At 55.7% G+C, this 14,887-nt stretch overlaps 1 protein-coding gene across 2 annotated transcripts in view; it reads right to left on the bottom strand.

Annotated features, from left to right (window-relative positions):
• The window catches only part of HIVEP3 (HIVEP zinc finger 3), a 102,391-nt gene that overhangs the window by 13,313 nt on the left and 74,191 nt on the right, over positions 1-14,887 (bottom strand). For both annotated transcript variants that reach the window (XM_040231516.1, XM_040231517.1), the window contains exon 4: positions 4,560-4,735. In XM_040231516.1, coding sequence (XP_040087450.1) covers positions 4,560-4,735 — 176 coding nt within the window. The remainder of the gene's footprint in view (positions 1-4,559; positions 4,736-14,887) is intronic.

The following is a 14,887-nucleotide window of genomic DNA, read 5'->3' as shown; positions in this document are numbered from 1 at the left end:
CCTGGCCAAATGGGGAGCAGAGCCATAACTTCCAGAGTCATCCCAGGGCCGGAGGACCCCCAACGTCCCTGTCCAACATCACGGGCCTCTGGCCCCACTGTTGTGAGTAGGCAAAGCCTGAGCAGGATGTCAAGGGGCGGTCAAGGCAGCTGCGGTGTTCCATAGGCCAGAGAGACCAGATGTCCCCTGAGGTTCTGAGACCAGCCTGCCATTCCCTGAATACCCCAGACCCCAGGGGACTATCCACACTGCTCATTTTGGCTATGACATTATTGTTGGACTTGTTCTGTCTGGAAGGGTTGGGTCTCTTACTCAACCAAGTTAGGTGCTGAGCACACTATGGGCGCATAATAACCATGAGTGGGAAATGTTCTTCTCATCACAGAAGTAAAGTGATGGGAGGAACCTCACAGACCATGTGACCCACCCCCTACCAGGCCCAGGGTCTTCCTGCTTCCATTCTGACTCCTGGCCCAGGTCCTAATGATGCCACTGGACGAGATAATCAGCTGTCTCAGGTGACGGGATGCTCTGGGACAGCTCCTGTTCACCATCACGGAGAACCAAACAGCCAAAGCCACATTGCCAGCTAGCGCAGAGCCCCGTCTGGAGCCAAGTCTCAGGACTGCAGATGCCTTGCGTGCTCCATACTGGTGGAACAGGCCAAGACATGTAGGAGCTTGGTGGCCTTGGGTCTGAGTCTGGGCTCTGTCACTTACTAGCTATGTGTTCTTGGGCAAGTGTCTTAACCTTTTGAGCCCCAGTTTCTGCAACTGTAAATTTGTACCTACCTCATGGGGATGCTGGGAGAAGCTGACGAACACATGTAGAGTGGCAGCAGAGCGTGCCTGGCAGAGAGCAAATGCCACTGTGTGGACCCTCCTTCCTTCCCATACTGTGTGTTCCCCACCCTCCTGTGCCCCCCAAGAATCAGAGTCTATTGAACACCCGGGAGACTCTGCCACAGCCACGCGCTGGTTGTGGAGGAGAGAGATGCTGAGATGATGGCTGAGATGTAAATGCCTTCACCAGTCTGTCTGGGCTCAGCAGTCCCAGGAGAGGGCGCCAGGCAGCCCCTGGACGCCAGCTTCTCCTCTGCTCCTGCCCCGGAGGCTGCAGGGAGGAGCTGGGAGTCTGCATGGCTGCCAGGACAGGCCATGGGGACATAGGGGCGGATGTGCAGCCCTGAGTGTTACCCAGCACCCTCCCTGAGTATCCCCGCTGTAGGCCTGCCTGCTCCTCTGTGAATTGAAGGAGGCGAACCAAATGGCCGCAGGTGTCTTTTTTTGGCCTGGACACCATTTCCTTGTCAAGGGTCAGAGCCTCAGCTTTCCAAGCAGAGTTCACAGCTTTTCACATCACCCCAGCCCTCTCACCCCAAACCTGACCGTCCTGGAATGAAGGAGGAAAGGCAAGCGGATGGAAATGATGGGCGTCTGGAACACAGGTGGATTCTCCACCAAGAGCATCAGCTGAAGACCGTGTCTACCCCATTCGGCTTTGGACTTTGACCAACCACCCTCCCTCAGCCCCTGATTGCTGCTCCAAACTGCCAGCTCTGTCCGTAGGCGATCGGCGCAAGGGCCTGTACCCAGCACAGCCCTTCTGCTGGCCTCGGGGAACCTTCTCAGAAGAGGACACAGGGCCCCAGACCTCCACAGGGACATCCCAGTGGGCCTTCCCCGGCCTCACTCACTGAGACCAGCCGGTGCTGCACCCAGGACCGGAGCTGCTGTCACAACGTCTGACACGGAGACGGAGACACAGACGGGCAGACAGAGACGGACAGGAAGGCTCCCTAGCCGGTGCCGCCAGGTAGTGGTGACGGAGGGCCCTGAAGACCACCGGGCCCAGCTTCATCTCTCATGCAGCCTGGCGAGTCTGAACCCAGGGACGGGAGAGGGAGGAGACGGAGGCAGCGGGACAGAGGCAGGAGCCCTGAGAGGAGCGTATCTCCTCTGGTATCTGCGCTGATGGCTGAAGGGTCTGGGGAGCTTCAGCGTCTCGTGGCTTCCCTCGCTCTCCTGCCTCGTGCAGAGGAAGCCAAGAGTGAGCTGGCTCTGCTTCCATTTGTCACCGCCCATGTTAGTCCCTCTCTCCCTCCCAGAGTTTGAGATTCCACTATCTCAGATGCACTCACTGCTCTGGCTCTGGAAGGTTTTTGTCTTTCAGAAGGTTCTAGGAGCCTTGGCAGAGAGCTCAGCACAGGTCCCGTCACAGGGTGCGAGGAAACCCTCCTGGGTGGGGCCTGCAGAGCTCCACCCCCAGGTTCCATCCCAGGCTCTTCCCCCTGGGCACTCAGAGGGCCCACTGACACTCCGTGCAGGTTATGTGCTCTGGACCCTCCAGGGCTCAGGGGGGCCCAGGAAGGGACTGCAGAAAGCTCAGCTCTGTGGCTCCCAGTGCAAAAATCTCCTGGAAAAGGGGTGTTCCTGCCAGGGACCCAGACCTCTTCCAGACTTGGCAGAAAAGGACCAGGCCTTTGCTCTCAATAAAACCAGAGAGAATTGAATAGAGGTTGCTCTGGGAAACTGCTCTGGCTGGGGACTCGGCTCAATGGATCTTTCCAGTCTCACATAGAGGATGATGGCTCCCCGAGGTGGTGGGCAGCTCTGGGTGGCCTTGGGCTGGGGGTCGGGGGGAGGGGGCGCTCTCAGGACTGGGCTCCTCATGCTGAGAACAGGATGGTATGGTCCCCTGGACAGCCTGGGAGTTGGGTCAGCAGTGATCCACTCTGGAGGCCACCTGGTTGGCCACCTGATTTTGCCAGTCTGTCCAGACAAGGGGAAGAGAGGAAGGTGGTGGGGGTTATGCCCCAGAGGCAGGGGTCCTAGCTGATAGTTACAGCTCCAGCTTTAACAGTCATTTCTGGCTTGGGCGGAGCGGGGAGGGGACTCATTTTCTTTACCTTCATGGTGGGGCTTGGACAAAAGGTTTTTGGCGTTCAGAGTCAAAGACCATTCTCTGAATTGTTGATCAATGGCTTATCCAATTGTTGAATTTCCACCTCTCTCCTCCAGAAAGTCCCAACTGGCCCCCTAAGGCCAGAGGAAGTGGGGCTGAAGGCGGCGCGTGGGGCACGGAGCCCACGACTGGGACCGAGGCCCGCTAGGTGACCTGTCCTGCACACGGCAGGGCTGCAGGCCTACCGGTCCTCTCTGGGCCCTCTGGGCTGCTGTTGATGAGACACCAAGAAAGAAAAGGGTCAGGGCAAGGAAGGAGGATGGTTGTCTGTATTCGAACCAAAACCCTGGTGGAAAAGTTCGAGTTCCACTTGGGAATGATGGCGCCGAGGACAGAGGAGGACAGGCTAACGGGTTCAGAAGACCAGAGATGAGCACCCAGTCAGAGAGGGGGCTGTGAGCGAGGGGGTGAGATAAACTGCCCTCAGCCTAGCACTGAGAGAATGGAAGGGATCAGGAGGAGATAGAAGGAAGACTCAAAGTCTGAAGGGGCCTCCTCAAAGCCACTCAGCCTCTCTCTCTGGGAGCAGCTATACCCACAAAAGGAAGGCTAATGGGCACCAAAGCCAAACCTGCTCTCAAGTTGCTTCCACTGAAAAACCACTTGGCCCTGGAGGGGGCTGTCATGGAGGCCCCCAACTTGCCCGAAGGAGAAGGCAGGACCTTCGTGCCCAAATCCTGAGCCAGGAATCTGCCAAGCACAAGAGGTTGAAGCCACCAGGGTTACTGAGAGCCCAGGCCTCCCTCTGAGGCACCTTGGTCTACTCGGCTACCAGGAAAGAAGAAGTGGGTCACAATGCCTTTTCTGCCCTGTAGGAGCAGCCCGTGGAAGGAGTAGAGAATAGCTCTGTCCAAGTCTCACGGACTCATCCTCACTGGTTCACGCCTGGATCCTGGGTGGCTGCAGCAGCCGTGGCTGCCAGCATCATCCAACACAGCTCTCTGGATTCACACCCTCACTGGCCAGTCTGCCTTCCTCTCACAGGTGACTGCCAGAGCCTGAGCTGACCCTGAGGTGCTGCGTGGCCTGGGCAGGAATGACAGGGCTGCCAGTCAGGGTGAGGGGAGAGCCGGGCCCAGTGCCGAGGGCTGCGGAGAAGCTGGGCGGAGCCGGAACACGGTCTGAGTGGTGAGGCGAGGTGGAGGCAAAGTCTGGCATGAGAAGTGACCATGCGAGTGTGTTAAGTGGCTCGGGGTGGAATGGATTTCCAAACTCAAGAGTGGCAGTGACCAGTGTGGATGCTGGAACTCATCAGGTCGGTGGATAAAGGGCTAAGGATGCATGCAAAAGGAAGCGGGGTGATGAGATCAAATACAAAACCAGGAGCTGTGCACTAGAGTGCCATCGCCTGGCCGTGGTGGGAATCGCATGGGTGGAGGGTGGGTGGGGCCAGTGTGGGCTCTAAGAGGACAGGCTGGGCAGCCGATGGTGCCATTGACCCGTCTGCAGCGGGCTGCTCTGTAACTGCGGAGCCCGGAAATCAGGGCTGCTCAGGCCCCAGGCAGAGAGGCCCAGGCCCCGGGCTCTGTGCTGGAGCTCCCAGAGGGGAGCTCCCTGCAGTGGGCAGGGCCAGTGCTCCGCTGGCCGTCTCTTACCTTTGGTTTTAAAAGCAAAGTGACAGTGCTTGCACGCATAGGGCCGGACGTCAGTGTGGGTGCGGATGTGTTTCTTCAGCATGCTGGGCTTCTTGCAGCGAATTCCACACTCCTCACAAACATATTTCCCTCGGCCGCGGCCTCGCACATACACATACTCTTCGTTTGATTTGTACCTATGAGCAACAGGCGTCATGGTAAAGGAACAACACAGGAGGAGAGGAGGCAGGTTCCCACCTCAGAAGATGCACGCGCTTCCTGGCCACATCCGGCTCTTAGGGGCGGGGGAGAGGGGGACGCGGAGCAGAGAGAACCAGGGGTGGAGGATCCGCCGTGGAGCCCTGCACCTGCCCCGACCTCAGACGGGGGCGGGGGGCGCACCCCCTCCTCTCCCTCAGAGGCAGCAGGCCCTGGTGCTCCCGGCCAGGAGGGAAGCCACAGGGGCACAGGGGGTCTCTGGCCCAGATCCAGCCTCAGCACCAGCTTCTGCTTCCAAAGAGCAGCCGCTCTGGGCCACCGTGTAACAAAGAGACTAAAACAGATGACAGCCACAGCTCCGGCAGCCACGGATGAGCCAGTGCTCACTGCTTGCCGGACACCTGCCCACACTCAGTCACAACCTTCACGGAGAGCCTGAGGCTCCCACAGCTAGAAAGGGACACAACTTCTGAATCTGCCTGCCCCAGAGCCTGTCCATCCCCCACGAGGGGCGACCAGCACCGAAACAGTCCGCTCGCAGGCCCGCCAGACGCGCACGGAGGGCGCTTTATTTCCCGGTCCTCAGAGTCAAGACACCCGGGGCCCGAAGCTCTCTCCCCAGTCTTTTCCGTCTTGAGCCGAGCGGGAAGCTCTCAGGACCCAGATTCCAGCCACCTGGCCTCTCTCCGGGGATCACCTGGGGTCCTAGCAGGAAGTACCAACAGCTTGCAGGAGCCTCCTGGGGCGGCCGGACTGCCTGCTGGGCCTCAGGGCCACTGCGCTCTTGGCTGTGAATCAGAATGCTCTTATTTCCACTTAGAAGGAACCCATGAGTCCCACAAGCTCACTCGATACTGTCCTTGTCTGAACGCCACGTTGGCCTAACGCTGTAGATGTGCGAGTGTCTTGACAGGGATGGGAAGGCTGCGGCAGGGCCTATGGAGGGAATCCTGGCATAATTCCAGGAGAAGAGCTTTCTGACTGTGAGACCCAGGGTCCGAGGGAACAGGCGCCTTAGGAGAGGTGCGGCTTTCTCAGCCTGCAGAGTCTGCCTCCTATGCCAAGCAGAAGGCCTGCCTGTGCCCACACTCACCTGTACATCTCCCTCCCACCCAGGAGGTTTGGCACCCAGCCTCTGGGTGGGGCTTCAGAGAGGCAGGGAGGGGACTTGAGGTAGGGGAAGTTGAGGAAGTGACAGCAGCTGGGACTCAGTCCTGCTCTGCTGGGACCATCAGCTCACAGCTGAGAGGATGTCACCAGGATGGGCCTGCAGGAGGGGACTCTGAGCGAGGGAGCTGGCAGGCAGAGGCACAGTGATCACCAGCACTCACACTCAGATGCACGCACACACCACACCACTTCCACGCTGCCCTGCTCAGAGGTTCCATGACAGCCTCTCCCCTCTCACTTCCAATCATGATGGAGCCTATGGGTCCCCTGTCTTTCATCCCCTCCCACCCAGGCCTACAGCTGCCCCAATTTCTACCACATGTGCGCTTCCCTCTGTACATAAGACAGCTCGGAAGCAGGCAGACAGTCCATCGACCTTGGCTACTTTCAGCTCCTTCCTTCTCCCTCAATAGCAAATTTAAACCACAGGTGGGCGCCCAAAGGGAGACACACATGTACACAGAGGAAGGACTCTGCTCAAGCCCCCAAGGGCGGTGCATGACTTGGGGGGGTGGGGTGAGAAGGCAGGTAGGCAACCCCGGACGCCACTTTGTCACACTGCATGGAAGATGCCAACCTGCTGGGGACACAACCTTGGGTTGGGACAGGCTAGAGAGGATGCTGAGAGATGGAGGCAAGAAGGGAGGACCCCAGGCAGGGACCCCAGCAGCACAGGCACAAGTGTTAAGATGCCTGGAGAGTTTGGTGGGCAAGGCAGACTGGATCACCATCAGCCTTGAATGCCATACCAAAAAACTGAGACTTGGTTAAAGCTGTCTTAAAGGTAAACGTAAAGTCTCAACAGAAGATACTTCCTTGGTGCCATGAGGAATGGTCTGCGAGAGAAGAAACTGGGTACAGGACACGCGTGTTGTACGACAGGGATTCGAAGCCTTCTGGATGTAGAATCCATACACCCTGGTGGCTGTCTGGATGATACAGGGGGCACCAGGCAGGAGGAGCAAAGATTTCAACTTAGCCAGCTCAGGTGGTACCAGCCACGAGCTTCGAGAGAAATCGTACAGGATTCTAGTCCTTAACTACTGAATGTGAGAGGCTCATGAGAGAATTGAAGAAATGTCCACACACAACCAGAATGCCATGGGACTCAGGATGGGACGTGTAGCTTTGTGAGGAGGCAGGTGACTACTCAAGAGAGTATGAAAACAGAAAAAGGATAGTGAGAGGGCCCAGAAAGCACCCAAAGGTGAGGGTGGGTAGAAAGATGGTGCCAAAAGCCACCCCCAAGCAGAGAGATCCTGATAAGGAACCAGGAGAGAATGTGATGGTGGAGCCAGAGAATAGAGGTGAGAGAAGGAGGCAATCAGCAGGGTGCAGGTGATGGAGATCAGGGGAAGGGTGGCCCCTGGGCTCCCAGGACTTGGATAGGGCAGTTCTGGTTGGCCAGCCTGCAGCCTCTGACTTCTCTGCTCCTCAAAGGCCAGTACTGGGGTTGTGCAGTTTGGTGGTTCCCAAAGGACCAAGTCCAGGGACAGGTGTGGGGCAGCTGTCTGGTGTCGGCTGGGCCCTCCTCCCCTTCCCAGCCCGGGCTCAGTCCCTCCAGTCTGTGCTGGAGGTTGGATGGTCCCTTATAGGGATCACCCTATAAGATCCCACCCCTTCCCCAGCAGCTTCAGGCCTCCACCTTTGGACACATCCACCACTGTGCACCCGAGCTCAGTCCTCTTGGTACCAAGCAATAGCAGCTCCCGCCCCCCAGGCCCCAGCCGGCTCCAGCGACCACTCCATCTGCTTCCCTTCTCAGCCCAAGTCTGGAAAGGGCTGTCCTGCTGGCAGTCACGCCTCCTCGCCACTCCATCCCAGCTCCCCTGCTGACTGTTCCTGTCAATGTCACGGGCTGCTAAATCTGACTGACAGTGGCTTTATCCTGTCAGCCCTGTTGTCTACCATCTGGAGATACCTGCTGGCTTGGTGACCCGGTCTCCTCGGCAAGTTCCTTCTCTGCACCCCCACGCTCCCCACCAGTACCAACCTGCAAGCTTCTCCCCTCACACCTGCCTCCAGGTGAGCTCCTCCACACACACCTGACTTTCCCCCTGGATGCTGAATGTCTCTCCAGCTCTGACCGCCCTGGTGTACATCCAGCTGCCCTCTCGGAGTCTCCCCAGTGGTCTTCAGGCACCTTGCAGCCCACGTTCCCAGAATCCTGTTTCCACGCCCCCCACATGTACCACTGCCTCCTGGGTCCCCGCATCAATAAATGGCATGCACACCCAGTGGTGGCCAGGCCAGCATCCCTGGTGCCTCCACATCCTTCGGTCTTCTCGGTCGGTCCATCGCCACGGCCTGTCAGCGCCACATGGGACATGCGTTCCAGGGAGGCCCACCTCCCGGCGGCCACAGGCCAGACCACCATCCTCTCTCCTACCTTGCTGCATACTGTCTTCACAAGACAGCCAGAGGGGACTCTCCCCAAATACCGCCCATCCTGCCCAAGGGCCCACTCAAATGCTCCTCCCACTGTGCTCCGATAAAGCTCCGCCCTCACTCAGCAGGTGCTGAAGGCCCCGGGGCACCTCCTGGTCCAGCTACCCCTCCAGCTCTTCCCTTCACGGCACTTCTCCGCCAACCACACCGAATGTCATCCTGTGCCTCTGAGCCCCTTTCCTCTGGCCTTCCACCTCCCCGTCCTCTTCCTCCCCCGACCCTCGCCACCACCTGCTACTGTCTGTCTGTCTCCTTCAGGGCTCTGCCAGTAGGCCCCTTCCTTCAGAGTCCTCTCTCACACACCCCTGGGCCTGGGGGTCCCACCCACTCCTCCTTCCTGGCACCTGTCAAGCGGTGTGCACTGTTGTGGCCTCTGACAGGGTGGTCCCCATTAGCCCCACGGAGGGAGGGCACATCTGCCTCACCCACTGGTGCATCCCCCGGGCCTAGCACAGTGCCCGATGCCCCGCAAGTGCTCGGTAGGCATTGCCGGACAGACGGGAGCCAAGCCAGGGCCTTCTTTCCTCATGTCTGCTAGAGACCCTCAGCCAAGATGCTCTCATGAGTCCGAGCACAAGTTCAGCCTGACTGTGGGCTCCGCACGGACACGGCACACAGCCAGTCCCTCCCAACCACAGTGGACTGGCTGCCAGAACACTCCCCACTTTCTGGTAGGGACCGCTCTGTGCATAGAGAGGTCAGCATGAGAGCCAGGTCTGAGTCCTGGCTCCTGCGTGAACGTACTGGGCGACCTTGGAAAAAGTACTTCCCTTCCAGCGAAAACAGTCAAACTTTGCCCTTAGGTGCACCAGTCACTGCCACAGGACTGAGGTCATTCAGCCCTCCCACCAGCCCTTGGCCACTGTTCCCATTTTACACAAATGTGAACCAAGACCCAGGGAGTTCAAGTGATGTGGACAAGATCACACCACCAGTGACTTTTCCACTTTGTCGCCCTGTCCCTGCACAGACGCTGCCTGGATGCTTTTAGGTGACGCTGACCAAGGTTTCCTTAGCACCTTCCTTCTCTGGGGTGCCCAGGGGCCTGCAAGACTGCAGACAGAGGAGAACAGCACTGCTCTCCTGCAGCCCTCCTGAAAGGCTGCCAGCGCTGGGTGGGACCGAGGGTGTTGACAGCTGCAGAAAAATGCCCTGCAAAGAGCCAGGGAAGGAAGCCAGAAATGCATGGTGGGCGCCCAGGGGCATGCTCCTGCTTCCCAGGTCTGCCGGCCCCTCCACCCTCCAGCTGAGGCAGCCCTTCGGGCCGCAGAGGAAGTGCCCTCCTGGCCCCCTGCCTGTGCCTAGCCTGCAAGACAGCTCGTTGCCTGGGTACAGCTGACTCACGGCTGTCTGAGCCCCACCACCTGCCTGTCTTCTGCTGCTCTGATGAGCCAGGGATGTCAGCCAGTCTGGAAAATGCTTGGTTTCATCTTAAAAAAAAAAAAAAAAAAAGCTGTTTCTGTGGATTCCAAAATGTCTTAGAGAGACCTTGAGCTTGACTGCCTGAGGCCCAGGGCTGTGGGGGCCTGAGATCACTCTCAGCACCAGGGGTCCCAAACCACTGCCTGGAAGCGGCTTTCCTGCTCCACTGCCCTGGGTCAGGAGGGGAGTGAGGCTCCCAGGAGGGGAGTGGAGACGCCAGAATCTTCTGGGTCTGTTTTCATTCTTATGCTGCAGCTCTGAGACTCACAGATTAAAAGGAAAAGAGAGAGAATCTTGGACAATCCCTTCATCAGGGGAGTCTTACTTTCATCTGACAGAGAAGGAAACAGAAGCAGAGAGGTTGTGTGTCTTGCCCAAAGTCACAAAGGCAGCTCAAAAGTGGTGAAGCAGGAACCGGAACCCAGCTCTGACCCCAGTGTTCTTACGGACGACACAGGCTGACCCCCTGCCTTCAGCAGCTTCCCCTCCAGTCCTGCCACTGGAGATGCTGAGCTGCCTGACTCTGACCATTCAGCACGTGACCCCCTGGGTTGTGGCTCCAGCCTTTTTGTAGGCATTTCTGAAACCTGAAGTTTTCCCCCAAAACTTGAGAATTTAGCGCACAGCTCTGAAAGGAGATGGCATATCCCTCTGCTCTGGATTCCAGGAGAGGGGATGTGGTGGAAATTAAATGGCATCTCAGGCAAGGTGATAGGTGAGTTGTTGTTCTTGGACTCTGCATAAGATGAAGACTCAGCAGTGAAGCTGCCCTGTGAGGTAGTGAGCGGCCTGTCACTAGTGCTGTTCACCCAGAAGCCAGGCCGGGAGGCCCTGGAGCAAGAGAATGAGTGGTTATGGCAGCTCAGAGACAGAGGGGCTTTCGGGGCTGTAAAATGGGTATACCCTCTGAAAAAAAAGCAAAAGTCCCTCAGTTGTGTCCAACTCTTTGTGACCCCATGTAGCCCACCGGGCTCCTCTGTTCATGGGATTCTCCAGGCAAGAATACTGGAGTGGGTTGCCATGCCCTCCTCCAGCGGATCTTCCTGACCCAGGGATCAAACCTGGGTCATATGCATTGCCGGCAGATTCGTCACCACATAAGCCACTAGGGAAGCCCCGTTTATCCTCTAAATTTATCCAATAAACAGAAATACTGCTTCCTGACCAAATAGGGGGCTCAGGGCACTAGAAGGGAGGGAGCGTGTTGGGGAGGAGCGGTGAGCTGGCCACACGACTGAGTGAAACAGAGGAGGTACAAGGAGGAGGGAGAGGTTGGGGCTGTAGTGAGCTAGAAGGCAGGGCACAGTCTCTCTAAAGGGAGGGTGGCTACACTTTTCCAGCCAAGTGTTGTATGAGGGTGTCAGGTCTTCTGGGTTTTCAAGAAAACCACCAATCCAGCTTAAAAATAATAATAATAATATTAGCATACCCGTAGATAGCTCCTACTGGGTACCGAACACTATTTTAAATGCTTTGCATACTTTTCCTCATTTAAACCACAAGGTAGCCCCATGACACAGGGAATTTAATCATCCTCCTATACACATAAGAAAATGGAGTCACAGAGAGGCTCAGTAACCTGCCTGAGGTCACAGACAGCAAGTTAACAGAATCAGAATTTGAACCAAGGTCACATGTTACAAAGCTCAGGCACTTAAGTGCTATGAAATTCTAAGACTTAAAATCTCCTCTTTAAAAAAACAGTTTCAGGCAAGCAAAATAGGAGATGCAGATTTAGCCCAGAGCTAAACTTGTGGCTCAAAGTAAATTCCCCAAGGTCATGTGGCTAGTAGATACCTGTCTTGACCTTTAAACCCATGACTTCTCTTTCCACCAAGCTTCATTTTTCTCTTGAATGAGGGGGATAAACTCAATGACCTCGGTGTGACCTTCCTAATTTGAGCTCTGAGGAGGCTGTTCTGAATGTATATTATTGATGTTTTCATATATTGTTAATATTTTATCCTAAAAATTCTCAACTCTCCTCCAGATTTGGATATTTTAAAGTCTTGTCAAAATTCTGATTTTATTATAACCTTGTAGCCAAATATGCTTTCCCCCAGGGGCACACAGCCTGGGTATGATCATGCAAAAGGAGAGGAAGATGCCACCAGAAATGTGCACACTGTTCCTCTGAGGCGACCCATGTTTGTGGGCAGCCTGTGTCCCATGAAGCGAGGCTCAGGGTTGGTTCCCAGTGGTCACTGGCCCCCCGGAGGTCTGGCCACAGTGAGCCCACCAGCTTGTCTGCTGTGACTCGTTGCTCTCTGGGTTGAGGCTCAGAAAGGAAGGGATGTCTGTGGAAAGAGGAGCAAGTGCCAGGTGGCACTGAGCTGTGTATCTGCTAAAAATATTCTGTTGCCAAGAGGTTGGGAACACACCCTTTGGTGACAAGTATACTGGGGAAGCTGAGCTGTGGGTCATGAGGGAAGTTCACATGGGGTTCTGGGCACATTACAGACTCTCATTTTGTCAGGGTTCTGCAGAAATCATGTCACAGCACTACATCTGGGCTGGCTGTTGTTTAGTTGCTAAGTCACGTCTGACTCTTCTGCGACCCCATGGACTGTGAACTGCCAGGCTCCTCTGTCCATGGGGTTTCCCAGGCAAGAATACTGGAGTGGGTTGTCATTTCCTTCTCCGGGGATTGAGGGTCTCCTGTACTGGCAGGCGGATTCTTTACCACTGAGCCAGTAGGGGTAGGGAGCATTTAATGCGGGGTCCAGGGACAGACCTGCTGTGCCAAGAATTCCTCGGCACATGTGTAATACAAGCATAGGCTCAGAGCCTGACAGCGCAGGGTCTATTTTAAGCAGCATTCTGTGTATTTACTCAATAATACTTACAAAGGCCTGGTCTGAGCCTGGCCCAGAAAGGCAAAGCTAAATAAGACTCTGACCTTGGTCTCCAGAATGAATAACAGGTACTTAAAAGATGGCAACATAAAGACAGAGAACCTGTAATGCAGACAGCTCACAAAGTGCCATGGAGGATTGAGTGGGTCTTAGGTGGCTTTTGTGGGGGAATCGGGTCTGACTGGGGAGACTCCTGTTTTGGGAGTCCCCATCTGGTGCAGGGTTGGGGATGGAGTGGGCTGGGAGGCCTGGAAGCTGGGGGATGGTGTTTTAATTGTATGGAGCCCAAGATGGGGCAGAGGCAAGGGCAAGAGGAAAGAGGACACAGATTCCAGGAGTCCAGGCTGCCTGACAGAGACAGGAGGGGAGGGCAGGTCAAGAAGCCTTCCTTTACACTTTTCAGAATCACTCCCACCACGGAGGCCAGTCCATGTCTATTTTGCAGGCTTGCATCTGTGCCGTTTGGGCGGTTTTCTCGATTTTTCTGGTGTGATTTGTCATTCTAGGGGGACAACAGCAAACAGCATCAGCTGCCCTGAAGACAGCAGCTCAGGGGTCTGCACACAGCACTCAGGCCTAAAGAGAGGAGGGGGCTTTTATTCTAAAGGAATCAATACGATAACTTGAGATGCTGCGCAATGAATGACTGAGTTCAGAAGCCTAAGAACCATGGAGCAGGCACCCAGCCTGCGCTGAAACCAGCTCAGGCCCAAAGAATGCAGCCAAGGCCCTGTTTCCGACCAGACAGTGACATTAGGGAGGGAGGCAGGATGCCAGAAACTGGGCCTGTCGCGTTCAGAGAAGTGAAACTACCAACAAGGAGCGCACTTCTTAAAGGTGCCCATTTACATGGGGGAGCCCCAGCCTTTAGCAGGCCCTGACTTGCAGGGCCTTTCACGCTGTGCTCAGGATTTATGCAAGGGGAGGCTGAGCAGCAGGGCTCTGGGCCCCCATGTCCCCCATCGCATTGAGCTGTTTTTCAGAATAGGAATCTATTTGTAAAAAAGAGTTCCGTGAATTTAAAATCAATTTGAAAATCACTGTTAAAGCACATTCATGCTGGGAAGGACCTAAAAACCTTCAACTTCCTGGGTGGGAGGGGCCTTGCACACGCTCTGATGAGGTCATCCTGAGGGCAGCCCATCCACACCCTCCTTGGACGCGTCCACCTCTGGCACCTGGGGTCTCATGGTGTCCCAGGCAGCACCTTCCACTCTGGGCAGATCTCCCCTTAACTAAGCTAAAGTTGACCTTCTGTAGTCTGAGCACAGTTCAGTGCAAGCCCTCTTGCACATGGGGGTCCCTAAAGGATGCTGCTCTTACCCAAGATTCCTCTGCTCCAGGCTTCAAACAGATGTGCTCAAGATGGATTCCGGATTCCTCCCCAGACCTTCCCAACCCCTCCAGGTTGTCCCTCTTAAGATGGGATGGCCTAGAGCACCCAGAGGCCCCCTGCTGTGACTGGAGCCAGTCCAGCCTGATGCAGGACTATGGTTGGCTGGTTCTCCCAGCTTCACTTCCTTGTTCCCCAGACAGGAAGCAAGTCAAGAATGGGGAAGTGACCAGATCCTGGAGATTGGATGCATGTTTTACTCTTTACTAAAAAGCACAAAAAGAACGTCAGCCAGGATCAGAGGTGTTTCTTTTGTTAGGGAAAAAGAAACAGCTAGCATTTGTGGAGTGTTTACTCTCCGGTAGGCATGTATTATAGGAATTATAATCAAGCCTTGGCGTGATTCTATATGGCAAGAAGCAGGGATGGAAGCTGGATTAGACAAACCTCAGGGGCCGATACAGAAGCCTGGCCTGTGTCTTGCAGGCAGAGGGGATGGGGACGGTGTTCTGTTACAGCCGTGCTCTGGAAGCACTCCTTGAGGCTGGCATGCAAGGGCGAGTTGAGGGGAGCCTGACCAAGGCCATCTGTGATAGCAGCTGATGAAATAGTAGACACTGGGTGCATGATCAATGCCTAAAGGCCAATGGCTATGAGGCGCTGTGCCACCATGCCCTGGGGAACCTCAGGGTTTCCTCAATGCTCAGAGATTCGTATGCCTCAAGATACAAATAAGAAAAGGCAGTGAACTATATCAGAGTCCCACAATGAATGTCAGGTGTCTCTGTGTTGGGGAATAGCTGTGAGGTAATGACAGCAAATTGCCAACATCCGCTGGATCATGGAAAAAGGAAGAGAGTTCCAGAAAAACATCTACTTCTGCTTTATTGACTATGCCAAAG

This window comes from Oryx dammah, unplaced genomic scaffold (assembly GCF_014754425.2).
Source record: "Oryx dammah isolate SB20612 unplaced genomic scaffold, SCBI_Odam_1.1 HiC_scaffold_28, whole genome shotgun sequence".
Taxonomy (NCBI): domain Eukaryota; kingdom Metazoa; phylum Chordata; class Mammalia; order Artiodactyla; family Bovidae; genus Oryx; species Oryx dammah.
Note: the sequence above shows the minus strand (reverse complement) of the source record. Positions and strands in the feature narration are given on the sequence as shown.